General features: G+C 40.6%; 2 protein-coding genes and 1 long non-coding RNA gene across 3 annotated transcripts; 1 reads left to right on the top strand and 2 right to left on the bottom strand.

Annotated features, from left to right (window-relative positions):
* Positions 1 to 89: 89 nt before the first annotated feature.
* LOC5502635 (putative cytochrome P450 120) lies at positions 90 to 6,073 on the bottom strand. Its single transcript, XM_048729112.1, has 10 exons — positions 5,913 to 6,073; positions 3,814 to 4,034; positions 3,209 to 3,547; positions 2,879 to 2,952; positions 2,657 to 2,712; positions 1,995 to 2,142; positions 1,635 to 1,745; positions 1,337 to 1,464; positions 998 to 1,085; positions 90 to 631 (listed from the first exon to the last, which is right to left on the bottom strand). Exons 2-10 carry the CDS (start codon positions 4,001 to 4,003, stop codon positions 491 to 493), a joined length of 1,275 nt encoding a protein of 424 aa, XP_048585069.1. The 5' UTR covers positions 4,004 to 4,034; positions 5,913 to 6,073; the 3' UTR covers positions 90 to 490.
* Positions 6,074 to 6,113: 40 nt separating this feature from the next.
* On the top strand, positions 6,114 to 15,383 carry LOC5502639 (cytosol aminopeptidase). The gene is made up of 16 exons (XM_001623755.3): positions 6,114 to 6,255; positions 7,489 to 7,628; positions 7,731 to 7,785; positions 8,254 to 8,362; positions 9,900 to 9,968; positions 10,994 to 11,108; positions 11,324 to 11,482; positions 11,668 to 11,807; positions 11,914 to 11,929; positions 12,081 to 12,294; positions 13,462 to 13,564; positions 13,844 to 13,923; positions 14,136 to 14,242; positions 14,369 to 14,405; positions 14,830 to 14,923; positions 15,211 to 15,383. Exons 1-16 carry the CDS (start codon positions 6,157 to 6,159, stop codon positions 15,282 to 15,284), a joined length of 1,611 nt encoding a protein of 536 aa, XP_001623805.2. The 5' UTR covers positions 6,114 to 6,156; the 3' UTR covers positions 15,285 to 15,383.
* A 326-nt stretch (positions 15,384 to 15,709) lies between these two features.
* On the bottom strand, positions 15,710 to 23,104 carry LOC116610180. The gene is made up of 4 exons (XR_004293251.2): positions 22,944 to 23,104; positions 22,676 to 22,730; positions 16,194 to 16,295; positions 15,710 to 15,870 (listed from the first exon to the last, which is right to left on the bottom strand). It is a non-coding gene; the product is annotated as an uncharacterized LOC116610180 (long non-coding RNA).
* Between the last annotated feature and the right edge of the window lie 277 nt (positions 23,105 to 23,381).

Below are 23,381 nucleotides of genomic sequence, written 5' to 3'. Positions count from 1 at the left end.
ACAGAGAAGGTGACTATGACATCACATTTTGGGTCGCGCGCTGCTTTTTGTCAAGTCACCTCTAGAAAATATACTTACGACACTGGTTGTTTGTCGCTATTTGCTATTTATTTTTTCCTTTTTTTAATCATTTTATACTATTAGCTTTTGCAAGGGAACAGCATCAGGAGAAATAAGTCAGACACAAGAGGGAGGATATTTGATACGCGGAATTCAATTTTCGTGAGCAGTTTCCCACCGCCACTTTCTCTCCTTTTCGCGAGCTTTTAGTTTTGCCCAAGTATTTATTAAAAGCCTGATGAGCCCTCCCCCTCCTCGTTTCCTGTGACATAAAATATACAGATATACCCATCTGCTTTCTTACAGTTCGATACAGTATACAGTATTAAATAAATACATATTTTGAATTATGATAAATACACCATGTATTAGAGAAAATGAATAAATAACGTGATAAACAAATTTTAAAACCCATCAAGTTATAGCCTGATCATAAAAAGTCAGCTGTCTTCTTTGTAAATGCTACTTGAACGTCATGTTTTGGCCGAGACACAGGGAGCCATTTATACGTCAAGTCCTGGTCCTCGGGCAGTGACCATTTATAGTAGCGTAGCAAATATCGCATGACAAACTGAGAAGAGAAACAAAAAAAATATTGTCCACCAACGAATGATGGAATAAGCTATTTATCCAGAAAGCGATATACCGGCATTAGTCTTACAGAAGGAAGGAAGTAGGAAGGGGTGGTAGTATAGAAGACAGGATTAGAGGGGGGGGGGGGGGGGGGGTAATTCAGAGATGCTAGGGAGAGGGTATGTCTGAATTACCCCTACCAAGCCAACAACCCTCTGGGAACACCTCTTATCCCCCCTTACAATCATAGATCTACGCTCTATCAAGCATAACCCTTGACCAATGAGCGCTAATCTTTTTTACCTGCAAAAGAGAGTAATTTAGGGGCGCCCACAAAGACCGACTAAGAATGACGTTAACTCACCTTGATAATTTTGTTGTTAAAAGCATGGCCGACACATTTCCTCGGTCCTGCCCCAAACGTCCACACCCTGTCACAATCATCCCTGTTACTGTGGATGGACCATAGTTAAATCAAGCATAGTCAGAAGCATGCTATTATAAGTGGAATAAAAGGGGAGTCTTTAAATACAGGTGGATAAGTGCAAAGGCGCCTTTACACCACCTTCAAAAATCTATTTTTGTACAAATTATACTAAAAAGGCAGAGTAAGTGAAACCCAAAAGGTGAAGAGAGATGAGCATAAGACATGCCTACATGTAGCATATAGCAAACATTTTACAGTTTTTAAAGCATAGTGTACCTTGTCCTCCATCGTTTAGGGTCAAAATGGTTGGGACCAGGAAAGATACTCGGATCAGTGTTAGACGCCTTGGTCAGATAGGCCACATGATAACCACTGGGTATTCTGTAGCCATCAATCACTACATCCTACGGGAAGATTTGTCAAATGAGAATCAACACAAAATACTGAGTGGTGGAAGAAGTTATTGTCGACATGGTCATGCTAAAAATGATGGCAGTGCCGGCATTGGTGGTGCCAGTTGTTGTTAGAGGTACTGGCTCATTCTAAGCACAAATAAAATAATGATAGTACTTACTTGTCTGGCGATGCGCCTCCCTCCAAGGAAAGGTGGCCAAAGCCTTTGTACCTCTAGAAGTGCATCATCCAGGAATAAGTCATCTTTAGCAGCTCTTTCTTGCATACCATTCTAGTATATTAAGCACAGACTGCATTCAATATTGGTGTAATACCAAGGTGGTAAGGTACGGTAGAGTGGGGCAAATAATATTTTGCTGTTTGCATAAGAGAAACACAAAGCATTTTGGGGGGCTTAATAATAGTTATCTGCTTGTACATTATGCTGTAGGGTGCTTTAACAAGGCCATTCAATTAATTATTGTCTGGCGCTGCTTAGGAGCGACTATATGACCCTACCCATAGTGACATTGTTACTCACATTCCTGGGTTTGGCGAGCTCCAAGCAAAAAGATGTGAGCAGCGAGGCTAATGCTTTTGGGACTAGGGCCGACACGAACAGAAGCAGATGATTTGCTAGTTCAGAACGGGATACAAACCCTGCTTCCTTGAGGGTACCAATAATAGTCCTAAAAACATACAATTGGCGAGTTGGAAAAAAATAAGAAAAGAAAAGTATATTCCTTGCTAGCAGAGCCTCTTTTCTAGGGGATGAATCAGTCCCATAAAGACAGACAGGGGTGATTGTCTCCAAAATCAATTTCAACCCTGAGGGGTAGCACGTTGGGTGTAGTCAACAGCAAATATGGTGTGCTTGAATCAATTTCTAACACTAAAGGATAGCACTAAAATGAATCTTATTTTGCCTCCATCAAGCACATCTCTTTTTTTGACAACTTTCATGTCAAGTTCATTCATAGGGTGATTAGTTTAAAACTCCCTAAAGGATAGCAGAGGCGAAATCCCCCTAAAGGATAGTAGTTGGTAGAATGTTATACCCTAAAAGATAAGATGATCGCACCTGTCTACTTTTTTGTACTTTTCCCCCAGAGAAATACAGAGAAAATAGTTCTTGGCTAGCAGGGAACAGAACTCACAGTTTACTCGAATAGGTAAATGCTTGACAAGAGGGTTAACCCTTACCCATCCAAATCAGCTACTTCAAGAAGCTGTTTGTTGATAACCTCAAGAAGGCGATTCTGCACACCAAATAAACTAATGAGTAGGAATCTTCAATTGTGGAGGGTTATTATTATTATTTTTTATTTCTCATTACCACATCTTTAAGACTATAAATAAAATGATTGATTATGTTTTTAAAAAGTTTGGATATATTTTTAATATATATGCACAAAGTAAACTTACCTTCGCTAGCATTGCCTTAGAATAGCCAGATTTCTGACCGTAGACATTAAAGTACACAGGCAGTGAAATAAGGCCTAGAAAAAAACAATCAAAACACCACAGCAGTTAAGTTGGTGTAAAGAGGAGGGGTATAGCAACCTGCTACAAAATGTTCCAAAAGAGGGGAAAAAACAGCATATTTGGGAAGGGGTAATCAACGATACTTAAGGCTTAGTGGCCCTCTTGTCAAGACCCATACAAACCATTCAAGGAGTGAACTTCCCACATCCTCTGGGAAAGACAACATTGTTTCGTCACCATCGTTTCTTTATAAGTGTTTGTAAAGCTTACCATTCCAGTGTTGTATTGTGAGGTCAACTATCTGCCCAGCTTCAGTTTGTGCTTCCTCAAAATCCAGCCCAAGGAATAGCGTAAGGCAGATCTGAGTTGTCACAGTTTTGAATGTCTTATAAAGAGACACAGGCTCAGTATGAAGGTTGACCAACACTCTGCTACAAATAGTGTCAACTTCCGCAAGACATTGGGCCATCTGGTGAGGTTGTAGCACTGAACATAGTATTCTTTTCAGTCTTGTTGCTTCATCTGAGTCATTGAAGAGCAAGAGATCCCCATAAAGACTATACATGTAGCCAAAGTCTTTGTATCCCATAGTAAAGGCATATGAGTGGTCTGGAATGAAATAAGGGAAAACAAAAATTGATGTGAATAAGTTCATGGGAAGTATTAGAGCAGCCTTCATGCAAATTTCTTCATAAACAAAGGGTGCATGTTTTGGGCCAAGATATAACACCATTTTGACATCATAAAATTTTTACCGTGTTTCTGTTTGCTCTAAAAAGTAAGTAATGCCTTCTTTTGGTTAGTAATAAACAAATTAGTTAACTCTTGAGACATTTGCAGCTATGGGATTTATTGTAAAGATATGTGAAGTGTACCTTGTAAAACTTCCTTGACTCCTTGGCTCGAGGCAACAAACACATGTGGCTTGTTTAAAATTCTTGTTTGGAAGATTCTTGATTCATACTCAGTTATTCTGCCCTTGACAAACTGAGTTGGGTTCTTTGAAAACTCTATGGTCTTATCACCGGTTACTGGCCACCCGATGTGACCAGGTAGAGAGGACATTTGGAGTACAGTGGAACCCAACGTTTTGTTCCTCGGGAGAAAGAAAATGTATTGTAAAATCGAGGTATCGTTAAAAAGGGGTCCTCTATTTCACTATATAAAGGAAAACCATTTGAAAATCAACTTTTACAAAATATTATTATTGTCTGTACCCTTTGTACAGTTACAATACAATACAATACAATGCAATGCAATGATTTATTTTCCATTGACGTGAGGAGTGGTCACCCGGTCTCCCTCTCACCTACACCCTTCCACTCAGCCCAATCACCTACACCCTTCCACTCAGCCCTCTCCCCTACACCCTTTCATTCAGCCCTCTCCCCTACACCCTTCCACTCAGCTCTCTCCTCTACACCCTTCCACTCAGCCCACTCCCCTTCACCCTTCCACTCAACCCTCTCCCCTACACCCTACCACTCAGCCCTCTCCCTTACACCCTACCACTCAGCCCTATCCCCTTCACCCTTCCACTCAGCTCTCTCCCCTACACCCTTCCACTCAGCCCTCTCCCCTACACCCTTCCACTCAGCCCTCTCCTCTTCACCTTACCACTCAGCCCTCTCCCCTACACCCTACCACTCAGCCCTCTCCCTTACACCTTACCACTCAGCCCTCTCCCCTACACCCTTCCACTCAGCTCTCTCCCCTACACCCTTCCACTCAGCCCTCTCCCCTACACCCTTCCACTCAGCCCTCTCCTCTTCACCTCTCCACTCAGCCCTCTCCCCTTAACCCTTCCACTCAGCCCTCTCCCCTACACCCTTCCACTTAGCCCTCTCCCCTACACCCTTCCACTCAGCCCTCTCCTCTTCACCTCTCCACTCAGCCCTCTCCCCTTAACCCTTCCACTCAGCCCTCTCCCCTACACCCTTCCACTTAGCCCTCTCCCCTACTCCCTTCCACTCAGCCCTCTCCCCTTATAGCCTTTCACTCAACCCTCTTCCCTACACCCTTCCACTCAGCCCTCTCCCCCACACCCTACCACTCAACCCTCTCCCCTACACCCTTCCACTCAGCCCTCTCCCCCTACACCCTACGACTCAGCCCTCTCCCCTACACCCTACGACTCAGCCCTCTCCCCCTACACCCTACCACTCAGCCCTCTCCCCTACACCCTACGACTCTGCTCTCTCCCCTACACCCTACCACTCAGCCCTCTCCCTACACCCTACCACTCAACCCTCTCCCCTTACAGCCTTTCACTCAACCCTCTTCCCTACACCCTTCCACTCAGCCCTCTCCCCTACACCCTACCACTCAACCCTCTCCCCTACACCCTTCCACTCAGCCCTCGCCCCCTACACCCTACGACTCAGCCCTCTCCCCCTACACCCTACCACTCAGACCTCTCCCCTACACCCCATTATTCAGCCCTCTTCCCTACACCCTTCCACTCAGCCCTCTCCCCTTACACTCTTCCACTTAGCCCTCTCCCCTAACACCCTACCACACAACCCTCTCCCCTACACCCTTCCACTCAGCCCTCTCCCCCTACACCCTACGACTCAGCCCTCTCCCCCTACACCCTACCACTCAGATCACTCCCCTAAACCCTACTGCTCAGCCCTCTCCCCTACACCCTACCACTCAACCCTCTCCCCTTACACCCCATTATTCAGCCCTCTCCCCTTACACTCTTCCACTTAGCCCTCTCCCCTAACACCCTACCACTCAGCCCTCTCCCCTACACCCTTCCACTCAGCTCTCTCCCCTACACCCTTCCACTTAGCCCTCTCCCCTAACACCCTACCACTTAGCCCTCTCTCCTACACCGTTCCACTAAAATCTCTCCCCTTACACCCTATTATTCAGCCCTCTCCCCTTTGATTCCCCTTTGAGTCTTTGATTGGCCGATAAACCCGGTTGTGATCATTCATCAAATTTTACGCGTTTGTTAAATACTCACCGATGACTTTCTCCTTATTGGGTTACACAATTATTAGTGCATCAACTGTAATCCGGACAATTGGTATAAAACAGAAAAAGAAAACCACATAAAATTCTGACTGGTGATCACAAATTCCCGCTCTCCGCTTGTTGTTGTCAAATATAAGAGTCGATATAATCTCGGATGAAGGTTCGATTAGTCGAAGTGACATCGGAGTAGATACCGCTGACCGCTAGTTCAAAAGTTTAGTAAAAAAGTCAAAATGATTTCAAGGTCGGCTCTGGTTAGCTGTCGGCGGTTGCTTCACAAACCAACCTGTAGGATCACTCGTGGTCAGCGATACCTGTGTTCAAAACCAGAGGTGATATTTCTATACAAAATTTGACTTTTATAACTGAGAAACTGTGTACGAACCAAATTGATTACACTCTTTTTTATAAGAACCTTTTTATAAGAACGTCCAGCCTGAGATTTCACCAAATTCTAACATGCTAAGAGCAGTTCAAAATATTAAAATTATCGATTATTATTGATTATATTGAAAAAATTACAATTTCTGTCCATTCCGTCAAAATGTATCACCCTTAACAGGCATGATCAATTGTTTTACTGTGTTTCTTCAAATAAAATCCGATAGACAAGGTAAGATAAACAAAGCGAGTCTTTATATCGCTTCAAAAAGGCTCAACTTTACCATTTGCAAACCACATTCATGATATACAAGATAACAAAAACATTCCATATAATTCTCAATAAGAGATTTCTGAACACTACTCAGCCCTTATATTAGCTGATTGGAAAGATTGTGAGTACAAACCTACGATGGAAAAGTACAAAGTATGTATAATAACGATGTATAACGTCCTCTTCATACTTCGCGCTTCTGCCGTGCCGGACCTAATTAATTGTGAAATTCTATGAAATTCTAAAATTCCAATTGAAAGTACTTGAGATGAAATAACATTTACAGATAAACAAAGGCCCAAAATCTAGAAGTATAATTCCCTGTTTTCATGGTAACGTTGATTAATTTAATTTTCCAGCGGCCAGTTTTAAATTGATTAATTCGATTAGTTTCTGATTATCGATATTTATGGATTGGTAGGGCCAGGTAATAATTCATTAGGCATTACATTCTTACAGTATATAAACTAAAATCTAAGAACATCGTTAAGAACATATTCAGCCTAAAAATGTTCCAAAAATAAGAACAGCCCAGCCTCAATTTGAAAAGAGACGTTCTGTAAAAAAAAAGAGTGTACATAGTATCAATTGTGTGTGTGATCTGAACTTGCTCCTTTTTATTAGGGGGGGGGGGGGGGGTAGCTGTCATGATTCATAGATCAATTTTTGGCAAATTTCCTTAATAACGAGAAAATTAAAATGGCCCAAGCATATCAAATAAACAAGAGAACCCCTTTGCCCGCACTCCCTCGTTTTGTCATCATGTACTCTCTATCTGTCCCACTAGGGAGTGTAGGGGTGTGTTTAGGAATTGAAAGAAGTTTAGGACAGAATATAGATAAATGACAATGTACCTTTTGAGATATGGAGCAATCTGTTTTCTGATTCTATTTTTGATTCTTATTTTCAGGCTGTTATTAATCGTGGTGTGGTACTGGGTGCATATGAAGCCAAAAAGAATGAGAATGCAGAAATCAAGTTTATTTTTACTCAGGCCTCTGACAGTTTCAATAAGAAAACTTCTGGAAGACTGCGGGAAATCCTGAAAATGTAATTGTTACTCAGTTGGTACTTGGGGGAGGGAAGGGGTTGGAGTTAAACCAGAAAATAACCACCATTTTTGTTGTTCATCGTTTGTTATTTTCTTCATAGATCAGGATTTGAAGGCAAACTGGGAAAGTCTAAGGCATTTTATGGGATTGATACAGTAAGTTTACTAAAGAAAGTCAAAAGGGTTATATACATAGCCTTTGCCAGGATGACAGATGAATTTCAGGCATACTGCTTCACTATCCTTTCTGTCCTTGTTCCTCACAGGTACCTCTAAAACTGGGAATAGCTTTATGGCCTTTCTGTGTCCCCTTTAAATTCATTTGGAGGGGACAATGCTGAATGTGTAATAAAAGAAGAGAGAGACTCACTTGTGAGTTTGTCATTCTAAGCTCCTTGCATTCTTATGGTTTTTGCTTTGCCACAGGACACCCAAGTGGCGATGCCTGCAAGGGAGGCTAGAAACAGCTATAGCAAACCTGTAATAAAAAACAAAACTGCACATTGAGCCCTAACCCAACACATTATACCATTGAGTTATCTAAGATAATAGCTTAGACACATACTTTTTTATGATAGTATCTAGTTTCTAATAGTATCTTTTCTTAAAATGCTTTCCACCTAGGACTACCCATGTGTTGTGGCTGTTGGCTTGGGGAAGAAAGATCATTCTGTTGATGAAGAAACTATAGAGGAAAAGGAGGAGTCTGCTAATATCAGACATGCAGCCGCAGGTGTGTACAGGACCCGAAATGATCCCAGGACCCGAAACTATCCCAGGACCCGAAACAATACCGAGGAGTCCCCAATATCAACCCCAAGGAATGGCGGTAATGGACAAAGGGAAAGTAGAAGAAATACTAGCAATTCTTGAAGCATAATTAAGGGTTTACAGCGACTCAATTTCATGACTTAAAAATATTAAATTCCAACACAATACTTCTATTTATTACATTGCCCGGCGTTAAACCCATAAACAGAGTCCAAAACAAATACACAACTTTAAATTGCTACTGAAAGGAATAAAGCATAAACATAGCACAGCTTTACTCAGATCAACCAAACTTTCGACCTTCAATCCCACTCTTAACATTTTGCGGCTCCGACACATGACTCTTACACTATAAATCTCATTTCTGGTAAACATCACCCCTAAAAATTGATATTCATTTGACAACCAAACATGTATTTCACCACGAAATCCTTGTTCACACGAGCGAATATTTACCGACATATTTTAGGCAGCCGGTTTGGCCGAGAAGATGGAATGACAAAGCACACTGAGTAATACACTCGAACAACCCTTCTACTACCGATGCAAAATATTAAGAGGATGTGGCTTTTGTTGAAAGCAATATTATTGAGTTTTGAATTTCCTCATGTAGTCGTGCGTACACCCCGGCATGATCTCATGATATGATAGGTATTTCATTCACCGAAAACAAACATGCCAAAAAATAACTTTAAAACACTTAGCTTCCTATGAAAAGCAGAATGTCCTATCTTTAAAGACTTTCTTTTATTGCTTGTTATGTAAAAATGATTTATCCATGCGGGTTCTTCAAATTACTATCACAGGAATTGTTAGTTGACCCCAATTTCTGACTCAACCACTCCCCTGCAGTCATATATTAAAATCTTAATACTATAGTTTTAGTTGATGTAGATTTCCTTTTAATAACACAAACAAAGCCAAATGTTTCATATGTTTTTAGAACTGAAAGACAATCCTTACACATTCCTTTAGTTGTCCATTACTGTAATTCCTTGGGGTTCATTTCGGGGACTCTTAGGTATCGTTTTGGGTCCCGGGATCAGTTGAGGAACTTTTGGGGATCGTTTCGGGTCCTGTACAGGTGGATAGATGAACAAAACAATGTGAAAAGCTAGGCAAGAGCATACACAGAATTGGCAGAGGGGGGTGCGCACCATATGCACCCTTTGCTTACTTTCTTGCTAGGGGGGTGGGCAGGATAAATAATTGTCTAGTTAGCCATGGTAGGTGTAGAGACCTGGAAGAGTGGAGGAATCTGTTTACATTTGACTGTTGCAACAAGTTTATAGATGATTATAGAGCTGGGGAGTCTAGGGAAAAGTAGCCTGTTAGTACCCACAGGTGGGTTTAAAGGGATATGAGAGGGAGGATCTGTTAATAGACAATTTGTTTAGGTTAGTAAATAATACAAGTGAGAAAAGTTTGCTTTGTTTTTCTAAACTTGTGTTCAGCTTTTACTGACTAGAACAACTTGTATATGTTTCACAATTCCATAGCTGGTGCCAGAGCTTTGAGGGAGGCAGGAGTGAGATCTGGTGAAATTGAGCCATTTACAGATGCCCAAGGTATTGGAATGGTCACAGTTCAATATGTCTTTATCTTAGCCAATTGAGCCTTTCATTTCAAATTGAAAATAAAAGAAAAAAGGGTGATAAAATAATTTAATTTTGATTTCAAAGGAAATAAATACACTTAAGGGAGTGTTCATTATTTATTGCCAGGGGAGGGGGTCGGTATTCAGCACCACTCCACTTGAGTTTTCTGTACAACTCCCCCTTTGTCAACACCAAAACTTTGTTGACCCCCCCTCCTTCTTTTTAAAAATCCACAAAACCACATCTATAATACGAAATATAGATACATATCAACAAATCATGCAATGAAAAACAACCAAGAAATAATATTTCTTATTGTAATAAGTCAAATGTGGCCTTTTGGCATTTTGAAACAGTAAAGAATATGTATCTATACCTATATCTATCTTTGCATGCCATATCACTAGTCCATATCACGCAGGACATTTTTATATTTTACTGCATGGGACTGTCCATATAAAAGAAAAAAAACGTCCTTTGCCCTTGGTCTGATAGATCTTCCAGATCTGGTACTCGCGGGGGTGTCCAAAGCAAAGATCCGAGTCAGACACATTGACATTATCTAAACCTGACGTACTAAAATCCTAGTATATTTAACAAATGCATATATTTCTCAGTTGTTGTTTTTTGTTGATAGTATAGGTCAAGCTTAAATGAACTACTCCCAAGTAATAAACATTTGTTGAATTTGTCATTTGTTGGAAAGCATTCAGAGCTCAACAGCAGTAAATGTAGCCTAAATATGTTATTGACAATGCTAGAAAACAGCTTTTCTTCCATTTTGATTACTCATTTCAATAATAATAAATACAAAAGCTTCATACTTTTAATGGAGGAAACTTTTTTGCCCCCCCCCCCCTTCAACCACATTGAAACTTTTATGATCCCTCATCGACGTACCCTAAACTTTTTTAGCCCTCCCCCCATGTGGGAACCGACCCCCCTCGGCCATAAATAATGAACACTCCCTAAATGTAATCTTTTAAATTTTATAGCTGCAGCAGAGGGTGCACATCTGGCTTTGTATAGCTTTGATAAGCTGAAGTCACCTAAAAAGCACAAGCTTGATGTCAATCTAGAAATGTTCAAAAGGATCCCTGATATACACAGGTGAGTACTGCTTTACAGAACTTGTCATTTTGAAGATTGTGGGTTTATTTCTAAGCTCTCAGGAATAGAAAGGGTGGTGGTTGTAACTGTAGCAAATCCCAGATTTGGCATCCGTTTGCTCATAACCTACTAAACAACAGTACAAGGCTAGCATCTATGAAAGCTGTACCAGTGTCAGCTTTAAGCTTCTGTGGTATAATCATGTTCTTTCCTAGGTTTGAGGAACCCTGGAGTACTGGCCAGATTCTTGCCGATGCCCAAAACTTTGCAAGGCAGCTAATGGACATGCCCGCTAATTTGATGACTCCTAGAATATTTGCAGACACTGTTGGATTGCGATTGGACAAACTCAGCAATGTAGAATTTAATATCAGGTATTTTGATAATGTTTGTGAAATGAAAGGGTTGTCACAGCAACTCTTTGCTTTACAAAGAAAAATGAAATTTGAACTCTTACTAGATCAACAATAATGCAACAGGCTTGAATGAGGATTGATTGATTTTTGATTTCAAGATTCTTGATATCAAGATTGAAGGTAAATTTTTTTATGAACAACAGAGAGAAATCATGGGCTGAGGAGAAAGGTATGGGTGCATTCCTAAGTGTTGGTAAAGCTTCAACAGAAGACCCACTGTTCCTGGAAATCAGTTACAAAGGAGCAGAGAATGGCGCGCCTCCTATTGTTTTGGTTGGCAAAGGTGAGCTGTGTTGGTTACTGTTTGTCAATTCAAAATTTCTATACAGTTTTAGAAAATGGTTTGATATACAGTATCTTATCTCTTTCTTACCTTTTTTTTTTCACAGGGGTAACTTTTGATAGGTAAGTGTTTTAAGGAGGCTTACTACAGTTTTCTATCAAGCTAAATGCATAAGATAATGAGCCTTACTTTTTTGTACAATGAGAATTTTGGTAACTGAGCTTTGGGAACCATGTTACCATTAATTGTAATCCATGTGTCCTACTGTTTCAGTGGAGGGATCAGCTTGAAGCCGTCTGCTCGGATGTCCCTAATGAAAGCAGACATGGGAGGAGCAGCTGCAGTATGCAGTGCACTAGTTGCCATAGCAACCTTGCAGTTGCCCATAAATGTCACAGTCCTGACTCCTTTATGTGAAAACATGGTAGCAGGAAATGCTAACAAGCCAGGAGACGTAATCACAGCTAGTAATGGCAAAACAATTGAGGTAAAAATACTGTTTATTTGTTAGAACATTAGGCTCTACAGTTAACACCTGTGAATAAGAACCTAGAAATTAAGAACCTGAATACAGGGTCGTAGCTAGCATGAAGACATGTGTGGTGGGAAAGAATACAGGGTCGTAGCTAGCATGAAGACATGTGTGGTGGGAAAGAATACAGGGTCGTAGCTAGCATGAAGACATGTGTGGTGGGAAAGAATACAGGGTCGTAGCTAGCATGAAGACATGTGTGGTGGGAAAGAATACAGGGTCGTAGCTAGCATGAAGACATGTGTGGTGGGAAAGAATACAGGGTCGTAGCTAGCATGAAGACATGTGTGGTGGGAAAGAATACAGGGTCGTAGCTAGCATGAAGACATGTGTGGTGGGAAAGAATACAGGGTCGTAGCTAGCATGAAGACATGTGTGGTGGGAAAGAATACAGGGTCGTAGCTAGCATGAAGACATGTGTGGTGGGAAAGAATACAGGGTCGTAGCTAGCATGAAGACATGTGATGTGGGAAAGAATACAGGGTCGTAGCTAGCATGAAGACATGTGTGGTGGGAAAGAATACAGGGTCGTAGCTAGCATGAAGACATGTGTGGTGGGAAAGAATTCAGGGTCGTAGCTAGCATGAAGACGTGTGGTGGGAAAGAATACAGGGTATTGGCTAGCATGAAGACATGTGTGGTGGGAAAGAATACAGGGTCGTAGCTAGCATGAAGACATGTGTGGTGGGAAAGAATACAGGGCCATAGCTAGCATGAAGACATGTGCTCCCTTATAAGAGATTGAAATCGAGCCCATTAAAACATTTGTTTTTAGAAAATATCAGGTGCAGTTATAATGGTATTGATGCTAACTGTTGCACTACTTCTTTGATCCCTTTTCCCAATAACTGGAGGGAGAATCACAGGTACAATGAGATCCTTATGACTCTGTCCTGTAGCCAGAAGGCGAGTTTGGAAGCTCAAGTGACCTCCCCCTTAAAATAAGAAGGTCCAATTTAGATATAAAAATAGTAACACTGCAGACTTGGGGGAAAAAGTGGTCCATTAAAATGGTAATCACTTCTTGGAATTCTGGGTATGAGCCAGCTCCATTGATAAGCTACTGTTTAGAACTGTATTTATTGATTTTTGTTACTCCCTTTGTGGATTATGGTATTATAGGTTGACAACACTGATGCAGAAGGAAGACTCATTCTAGCTGATGCCCTCTGCCATGCCAACACCCTATCACCTGCAGCCATCATAGATGTTGCTACCTTGACAGGTTTGTTAAAGGCTGATATAAACACGTGATTTTCTTGTGTAAATTGTCTATCAAGAATTTCTGAGCTGATATTTATTGGGTCTCTGTTTTGGTCTGTGAAATGAAATTCAGACCGAGTATAAAAATAAATGTTGAGTAGCATCAGATTTTGACATCCAGCCAACACAAAAAAACTCTTTTTCACACTTACTTATTCATAAATATAAAACATTTCATTGACTAACTGTTTTACTAATTATTTTCTCCAGTGCTTCACAATGATATTATATTTATTCACAGGAGCAATGGATATTTCCCTGGGTCAGGGTGCTGTTGGTGTGTTTACAAACTCTTCTTTGCTTTGGAAACATGTCTACCAGGTGAAAATGTTTTTTTATATATAAATTTGCATAAAAAGTAATTTGAAGAATCCTAAGGGGTTGGGCACTTTAAAAAAAAAGGGCTGCGTAATAAATATGTAAGATTCATTGAAAATTGATTGAATTTAGCTTCCCTAATATTATGTTTAAATTTCTGAGGAGCGGGTTGGTGTATTCCTGCAACATTTAATTTTCCATTTTTTATATCCAAGGCTGGCCTAGAGTCTGGAGAGCGCATGTGGCGATTGCCACTGTATAAACACTATAGCAAGCAAATTGAATCTGAGGTAGCTGACCTTAGGAACACAGGGAAGACAAGGTATATTCCATGGTGAAGATAATATACGCTTATTACAATCCCTACATCACTATAACCTTTATTATAGAGCATTTGTTATAATTGCAAACAAAAGTTTTTTTTTCTTTTGATTATTTGGATTCTCAGATCTGCTGGATCTTGCACTGCTGCAGTATTTCTAAAGGTAGTTAAATTTTGCAGTTTTTCTTATCTTATTTGCAAGGGTTTCAAGGAGTGAACATGCTCATACCGATGTACTTATTTTGTGTATCCACTGATTTTTGTTAAGTATAAGTGTTCTCTAAATCAAACTGTCTCCCTTTACTTTTATGAGCCTATATTGTGCTGAGGTCCTCACTCTTGAAGGCAGGACTACTGTAAATACACTTAAGATGTTTGGTTGGTACAGGGGGGGGGGGGGGGGGGGGTTAAGGCAGGACAATCCAAGTCCTTCAGATCTTTGAAAATTAAAGTTTTTACATTGTTTTTTGGTTGCCTCAATGTAAAAGATGGGGTACTTTATATTACATGCTATTATGTTTCTCTTCCCAGAAAATTGACAAAATTTTTGAAGGGCCCTAATTAACCTATTTATAACACTTTTTCAGGAATTTGTAGAGTGTGATACCTGGGCACACATGGACATTGCTGGTGTTATGCACCATACAGATGCCTTGCCATATTTGGGCAAAGGAATGTCAGGTACGGACTACTATAATCCTGTTTGACTCATTTTAATTGGTTTTCAGAAGCCTGTGAAACAAAGTGAACAGGTAGTATTGATAAAGTGTATTATACTTAAAAAGCATTCCATGAGTTTATGAAAACCACTCTTTTATTGCTCACACTTAATCTGATTGTCCCCTTAAAAAATAAATCTGATTGTCCCCTTAAAAAATACCCACTTTGATTTCAATGGGTACACACAGTTTTGCTTATTTGAAAACATAGTTTATTTTCAACCTTTCTTTTCAATCCTTCCTTTGTAGGTCGCCCAACACGTGCTCTGGTAGACATTGCAAGGCGCATTTCCCAGGATCCATTCATACTTGGGAAAAGATAATTCATAGTTGTGTGTGTTTTTAGGAGGAGAGGGTGTTAAGAGTGTTGGTTGTACAAAAGATGAAATAATTAGAATTTCAATAAAAATTGAATAACCTTAGTGTTGTGTTTGTGGGTTGCATTGCTGTGTACACTCACAGCAAATGGCGGAAATATTTTTTTTTTTTTTTTTTGCATGAAAGACTCGTCATACTGTAAAAAAGTTACCTAAGAATTTATAATGCCATGTGTGTTTGGAAAACTGCAAATAATTCGTCTCTACCTTTGACTCACTCACAAGGTACTTACAGTACCTTAAAAGCATATTACTCAAGCACAACACAAGAAGTGACTATTTTTCCTACTACAATGAATTTGCTCATCAATAACTATGTTGTGTAATGCATAACCCATGTAGTTTTTTCTGACTCAAAAACAAAACACTTGTCTGTTAAAAAAGGATTTATTAATAACTCATTTGGTTCAGATACATGTTCAATACCAACATGAATTGTTTATAAGCAAAATGTTCAGTACATTTTGTTTAAATATATTCCCAACAAGCACAGCATAGGAAAGAAGACTATTCACACATCAGAATATTGGCTCTGTGGAAAAATAGATAATAATTACGACTAATGTTTTGTAGTCATTTTTGTAGTTGTTTTTGTAGTTATAGATTGTAAACACACTGTAGCAACAGAACTCAATTTGTTGACTGGCTCAGTTTCAAACACCCCAAAATTGGGATTGGCGAAGCCAACTTGTGAAAGACTTTAACAGTGTTCTCTGCAAGACTTTGGCATGTTTGGTTTGGAATGTCTGTTACAAACAAACAATTTGTTTTAAGGTGGCTTTTTAACAAGGTGTTTCATGTCAAGCGTAACCACAAATACATATTGTAACATATAGGGGTAAAGGGTGTACATACGTTTCGCTGCCTCTGCTCTCCTGATGGCTTCTAGCTCTGCTTTCTCCTTTGCCCTCTGTTCTTCAACTGCTCTGTCATGTGCTGCCTTGGGTTTCAGTGATTCTACAAACACAATAAAGATTCATATAACACGGAAGAGAGGGTGCAACCTTTTCTTATCGAAAAAAGACAAGACTGACACTCTTTTGCATATCTATGTTTGTACCGTAAATATCTCAAAATCTGACTTTCAGATTTTTTTTTAAACTTCGAATATGTGGAGGCAAACGTCGTAAGTTTTGTCTAAGGGGTTTGGTTTTAAACAAGGACCTGTACTATAAAAAGGCTTAGCTCTGCCCCCTTTAGGCTAAATAAAATTCAAACTTCAAGATGACAACACGCCGTAACATTGCGTCGCTAGTAAGACTTTTTAGTTCTGTTATCGTTAATAATTTGAACTAATTTTTTACTGAACCTTCCTGCTCTTTTGGTGGGTTATTTAATGTTAGTAGCAAAGAGAAAATAAACCGAGCAAACAAGAAGAAAAGCGCTTCAAAAGTTAAGCTTTGGTTTCGCTCCTCGTGGGCAAACAAGACATGCTTGACTGAATTCCGGAGCTCCACACCGAGTTTAATGACAACTGAGCCTTTCGTGGACCTGATCCAGGTCCTTTTATAGTGCAGGTCCTTGTTTAAAATAATTTGTATTTGCAAAAATCTATAAACACATTATTCATTGTTTTGTCGCTACGGTAACTCAAATAACAGCAGCTCACATATTTTCCAAAAATTCAACCCCTACTTGATAAATGGACTTAATCTTAAATTCCAAGCTTTGCGCAAACGGAAACATGAGCAGTATATCTACTAGAAAACTGCAGGCAGATTCCTTAAGCAATCAGATTTCCAGAACTTTTGATGAGAATGCTCACAACACCACACATAATAAACAAAATAAGAATGAATTGTTAAACTAGTCTAAAGATGTTGTCTTAGGCAGTTATTACAGTTAATCAAGAGTGCAGAAGTTCCAAGCTCCTGATCGACACATGTTTTAAATTGAACCGGTCAGTGCTTGTCGGGCTTTGTTCGTATTCATGTAGTATTTCTGTAATGTATTTGAGAAAAACCTTAGGATCAAAACGAATAAACAGTAATGGCGGACTCTCGTTGTTTATTGCTGTAACCCAGAAAACCTTGCGGTCATACAAACAGGAATCCCAAACATTACATACTGCCCCACCCAAGTTTACAACTAAAAGATACTTGCTTGCTGAGGCCAGTAAAACTATCAAATTTATACACACAACATGTCAATAAGTAAAAAACAACAACAATGTCCATGACAAGTTCTTGACAAGTTGTCAATCCATCAGATCCGGAAAAATGTACACAGTGTGTGATATGCTGCTTAAAATTAACATACATAGTCTTTGAGGTGAGTAGGTGTGGTTTTGAGTCGAGTACTTCTTCGCAGAGTACTTGCAGGTTCAGAAGCTGGAAGCTCTGTCTTCTTCGGTTCCAATGAAGGTTCTGGAACTGTGATCTCAGGTTCCTTAAATTCCTCTGGAATCTGCTTGGGTACAGTTGTTTGCATTGGAACTTGGGCCAATTCTGTTGAACTCTGAAGATCATTGGCGACTGTGGGTGTGCTTGTCCTCAGGCGAAGATGGTCAACATGTCGTCGAAACACTCCACCTGAACTGAGTTGAACGACATACGAAACCGGTCCTGACTGTTGAATAATTGTTCCACATAACCACTTTGGACCATATGAAAAATTCTTGACAAATACTGGGTCATTCACTTGAAATTCTCTGAGTGGCACTAGATTGTCGTGTTGTTTCTTCTGTGCGAGCTGTTTATCTTCTACACGAGTGCGAATTGTGTCCTGACTAAGGGGGTTTACCAGGTCCAAGCGCGTCTTCAGCTTCCGGTTCATTAATAGCTCACCAGGTGTTTTACCAGTGGTTGCATGAGGTGTGGTACGATAGCTTAGTAGAAATCTGCTTAACTTCGTGTCTAAGTTTTCCTTTTCCCCTCCCATCTTCTTCATTGTTTCCTTGAAAGTGCGAACATATCTTTCAGCAAATCCATTGGATGCTGGGTGTTTAGGTGCTGAAGTGATGTGTTTTATGCCATTCTCAGACATAAAAAGGGCAAATTCTTCACCTATGAAGGCAGTTGCATTATCAGATACAATGATATCAGGCAGTCCATGTACTGAGAAGCATTCTCTTAACTTCTGGATGGTTACTGCAGCAGTACTGGAGTTTGTCTTGAATACCTCGATCCACTTACTATAGGCATCACCGATCACCAGGAACCTGTGTCCTTCGAAAGGTCCTGCATAGTCAATATGTATGCGAGACCAAGGTCTAGACGGCCACTCCCACGGATGTAGGGGTGCAGTAGAAGGTGCCTTAGCATTACTTTGGCCGCTTGTGCAATCTTTCACCTTTTGCTCAATATCTGCGTCCAGGCCAGGCCACCAGAAATAGCTTCGGGCTAACATTTTCATGCGAACCATTCCAGGATGTCCATCATGTAGTTCCTGGAGAAGCTTGACTCTTCCTTGAGGAGGAATGACTACGCGAGAGCCCCAGAGTAGACAGCCATCCTGACAGCTAAGTTGGTGCTTTCTATAAGAGTAGGGCTTGAACTCAATGCGATCATTTGAATTGGGCCAACCGGACATTACTTGGTGTCGTACTGCCCTAAGAATAGGATCTTTTGAGGTCCAACGCTCAATGTCCTTGACTTTAACGGGTGTGTTGACTTCAAGATGATTCATTACAAACATAATGTCGCCAGGCACTGGAACATTTCTGGTTTCATTTGGCAATGGCAGCCGGCTCAGGCCATCGGCATTACCATTTTTCTGGCCTTCTCGATATACTAAAGTGTATGAGTAGCCTGACAGGAATACCGCCCACCTCAATATGCGTGGTGAGGCTGAGGTCGGTATTTGTTTAGTTGACTGTAGCAGACCCAGCAGGGGTTTGTGATCAGTGTAGATGGTAAAACTCCGTCCATATAAGTATGAGTGGAACTTCCTCACCCCGAACATGATGGCTGCTGCCTCTTTGTCGAGCTGTGAATAGTTCTTTTCGGCTGGGGACAGAGTACGTGAGGCATATGAAATAGGACGTTCAGTCCCATCATCCATCACATGTGAAATAACACAACCAAGACCATATGGTGATGCGTCACAAGCAAGGGTTAACTCTCTTTCCAAGCTGTAATGCACTAGAAGTTGTGAAGAGTGAAGTGTGGACTTGGCTTGGTTCCAAGATTTTTCATGTGCTTCACTCCAGTTCCAAGGTGTGTCTTTGACTAACAGCTGATGTAAAGGAGATAGTATTGTAGTGATGTTAGGTATGTAACAAGCGTAATAGTTAAGCATGCCTAAAAAGGCTTGCAGTTCTTTCAGATTAGAAGGTCTCGGTGACTCTTGAATTGCTTTGATTTTCTCGTCAAGGGGGTGGATACCATCTTTGTCTATGCGGTGTCCCAGGTAAGTGACTTCAGGTGCTTGAAAAATGCACTTCGAACGTTTAAGACGGACGCCAGCTTTGTCCAGACGTGACAGGACTTCTGTTAGACTTTTGAGATGATCTGCTGATGTCTTCCCGGCAATGAGAATATCATCTATTCGTACTACAACATTCGGAATACCCTGCAGTAAATTTTCCATTGTGCGTTGGAAAATCCCAGGGGCTGAGGCAATGCCGTAGCACAGTCTATTGTACTCAAATAGGCCTTTATGAGTGGTGATAGTGGTGTACTTCTTTGATTCTTCATCTAACTCAAGTTGTTGATAAGCTTGACTCAGATCTAGTTTTGTAAACTGCACTCCACCTCCAAGTTGAGCTAGCAGATCCTCTGTTTTAGGAATTGGGTAATTGTCAAGTTTGCTAACTTGGTTCAAAGTAACTTTGAAGTCTCCACAAATGCGTATAGACTCATCAGATTTGACAATGGGCACAATGGGTGTTGCCCATTCCGAAAATTGAACTGGACGAATTGTTCCTTCTTCTAACAAACGGTCCAATTCTCTCTCTACCTTCTGACGTCGTGCATATTCTAACGTGCGAGGTTTGAAGTACTTGGGTTTGGCTTGAGGATCAATGTATATCTTTGCTTTTACTCCTTGAATTGTCCCTAGTCCTTCCTTGAATAAATTTTCATGTTTCTTTAGCAGGTCAGACACATCAGGGGATACAACTTGAACTAGGAAAATCTCTGGCCATGACAACTTAACATGTTGTAACCAATCTCGTCCAAAGAGACTGGGCACCTTGCCTTGTACAACTATAACTGGCAAGTGTTCAAAGAAGTCCTTGTACTTGACTTCCACTACAAGCTTTCCTAAAACTGGAATTGTCTCCCCGGTGTATGTTTTCAAGGTTAGCTTGGTATCTTGCAGATTGAGAGATGAACCCTCAATGTTCTTCAATTGATCAAAAATGTCCTCTCCGATTACTGAAAGTGATGCACCAGTGTCCAGTTCCATTTGAACTTTAAGACCATTTAATTCAACATCTACTACATACGGATTTTGGCGGTTGCCTTGACTGACAGCAAACAATGGATATATATCTTCATCTTCTATTTCTTTATCAGTATCCAGGACATGAATTGCTGGTTTCCCTTGTTTTGGATGGTGGTTTGAATTTGGCTTGGTTGTCTCGGACGACTTTTTTGCTTTTTTTGAGACATTTGGCAACAATATGTCCTTTCTTTTTACAATAATGGCACGTGGCCTCCTTGAAACGACATTTTGACGGGTGGTGATTTTTTCCACAACGATAACACTCTTTATTTTCGCTTTTAGAACGCGGTAAGGGCGAAGAACTGACCTTTTTTACAGATGCAGACGTTGAACTTAACGTAGAAGGAGCAGATTGAAGATCGGCCATGTGCTGTGCGGTCGTTTCCATAGACGAAGCAATGTCGTAAGCTTTTTTGAAAGTTAAGTTCTCTTCTGATAGCAAACGCCTTTGGATTCTTTCATTGTTAATTCCAGACACCAGACGATCACGCAGCATATTTTCCAGACTGCCACCAAAATTGCAGTATTCTGCCATGTTTCGTAGAGCCGCTACAAAGTCAGACACGTTCTCCCCGCTCAATCTGAAACGGTTATTGAACTTGTGCCGTTGCACGCTTTCACTCGGTTTTGGGTTGAAATGGCTCTTTACCAAGGTGCACAAGTCAGCATAAGATTTCTCTCCAGGTTTCGCTGGGGCCAGCAGATCAGACATTAATTTGTAGGTTTTTTTCCCTACCGAACTGAGGAGGATTGCACGGCGTATTTTCAAGTCATCGTCAGACGTAGTTACTCCATTTGCTTCAAAATAGAAGTTTAGACGCTCGATATACTGTTCCCATGAAAATGTAATGTATTTGAGAAAAACCTTAGGATCAAAACGAATAAACAGTAATGGCGGACTCTCGTTGTTTATTGCTGTAACCCAGAAAACCTTGCGGTCATACAAACAGGAATCCCAAACATTACAATTTCAAAACTCTGAAGTATCTGTCTACTGGTCTTGTTTGATAGCCCTATTTATAGCAAAAATAAACTTTAACCACTTTTAGCTACGAATCTGCCACCTAGCCAGTGGCTGTGGAGGGGAATTTCAAAATACAGCTTTGCATGAAGAGAATTCCCATGGTAACCGCAAAAAGAATTGCATGCATGCTCAACAGGATTCGATAGCGGCTGTCAGCAGGGGTTTTTCCTGCTGACACAAACAAACGAGAACATGAAAGAACAGAGACGTGACACGGATAAGTGAACTGATAGAAACAAACAGGAAGAAAGCTCTGCTAGCAGAGTATAGATAGTGAGTATGGGAGCCAATCAAATTGCCAGATTCGTGATAGTATGTGAGTGGATTTATACTAAGATAGCCCTAAGCGGCGAAATATGAGTGGCTTTCTCCTATCAGCGGCAAGATTCGTCCAACTTTTGGCACAGTATAAGCACTTTCAATTAAAACTTTAACCAAACCCAGTAGGTAAAACAACAGTTTTTTTTCCCTTCAATGAGGCTTGGAACTGCCAAACAATGTTCTTCTTTTGGTGTGAATATTCTACAGAAATCACTTAGACTCTCCATTAGAATATGATCAATGATGCTCAACTGGCAACCTAGGGTAGTTGGCTGAATGGTTGCTTTGGTTAGTCATTACAAGTCCTTGCTTGTCAATGCATATCAACACAGCAGCATGTTTTGCACTCCCTGCTGCCAGATATTTAACACGGAGACCAACCTTAACCAATCAAATCACTTAGAATCACATAGTAGATTTTCTAATGTAAAAACTTTGGTTTTGAGTAGAGTATCCGCAGCCCTTCTTTCTGCGCTCTCCCCCCTGAGGCTAACAGAGCGACTACTTTATGCATGAAAAAATAGATGGCCTATTTTGGGACCTCGCCAAATAAGGCGCTCGCCAAAGAAGGGAGTGCAAGTGTCTCGGTCTATCTCAGACTTACCATTTCTACTATATCCATAAGCAACACCAATGGCAAGAGCTGCGTAACGAGAGAACTATAACAGAGAAATAAAAATGGAAAGTAAAGATATAATATAATTGAGTAGCGTTTACACTAAATATAACGTATTTCTGATTTGATCATGTGAAGCAAACACTAAACTGTGCATTAAACTCAAAAACTTCAAGACTGGGTTATTTATACCACAAGATGTTGCATTGGTAATAATAAAAACATGATCAAAAAATATAAACAAAGTATCACTTACTCTTATAGCAGGATTGACCCTAACTGGCATTTTGCTCCTCTACCCAAGGATTTCTTGATCTATTTGTCTCCCGGTCTCAACACCACGACTGAACCAAGATGGCGACCAGACGAGAAGAAAGCATTGCATTACGGGAGCCAAGCTCTGGTCCCAATGCAGTCACCACAGGAAACCCGATATTTTGCAAAGCTCTTTGCTTACGCAGCCTATATTATATCCATTCATTGTGCCGAATACGTTGCAGGGCTTCACGAATATACATAATCCAGCTTTACGCGCCGTTTTTCTTTTCTTCTTTTAGGGGATGGGGGGCAAGTTGGTATGTATGCGACTGACGATGCAAAAGATCGGGAAACTACATTCATATGTAAACAGTATCATCGATATTGAACTTCTTAGAATGTTTTTCCAGAAAGGATCGTATTCTTCCTGTGCAAA

This window comes from Nematostella vectensis, chromosome 6 (assembly GCF_932526225.1).
Source record: "Nematostella vectensis chromosome 6, jaNemVect1.1, whole genome shotgun sequence".
In the NCBI taxonomy this organism is placed as follows: Eukaryota; Metazoa; Cnidaria; class Anthozoa; order Actiniaria; family Edwardsiidae; genus Nematostella; species Nematostella vectensis.
The sequence above is the reverse complement of the archived record's forward strand: the minus strand, read 5'-3'. Positions and strand labels throughout refer to the sequence as shown.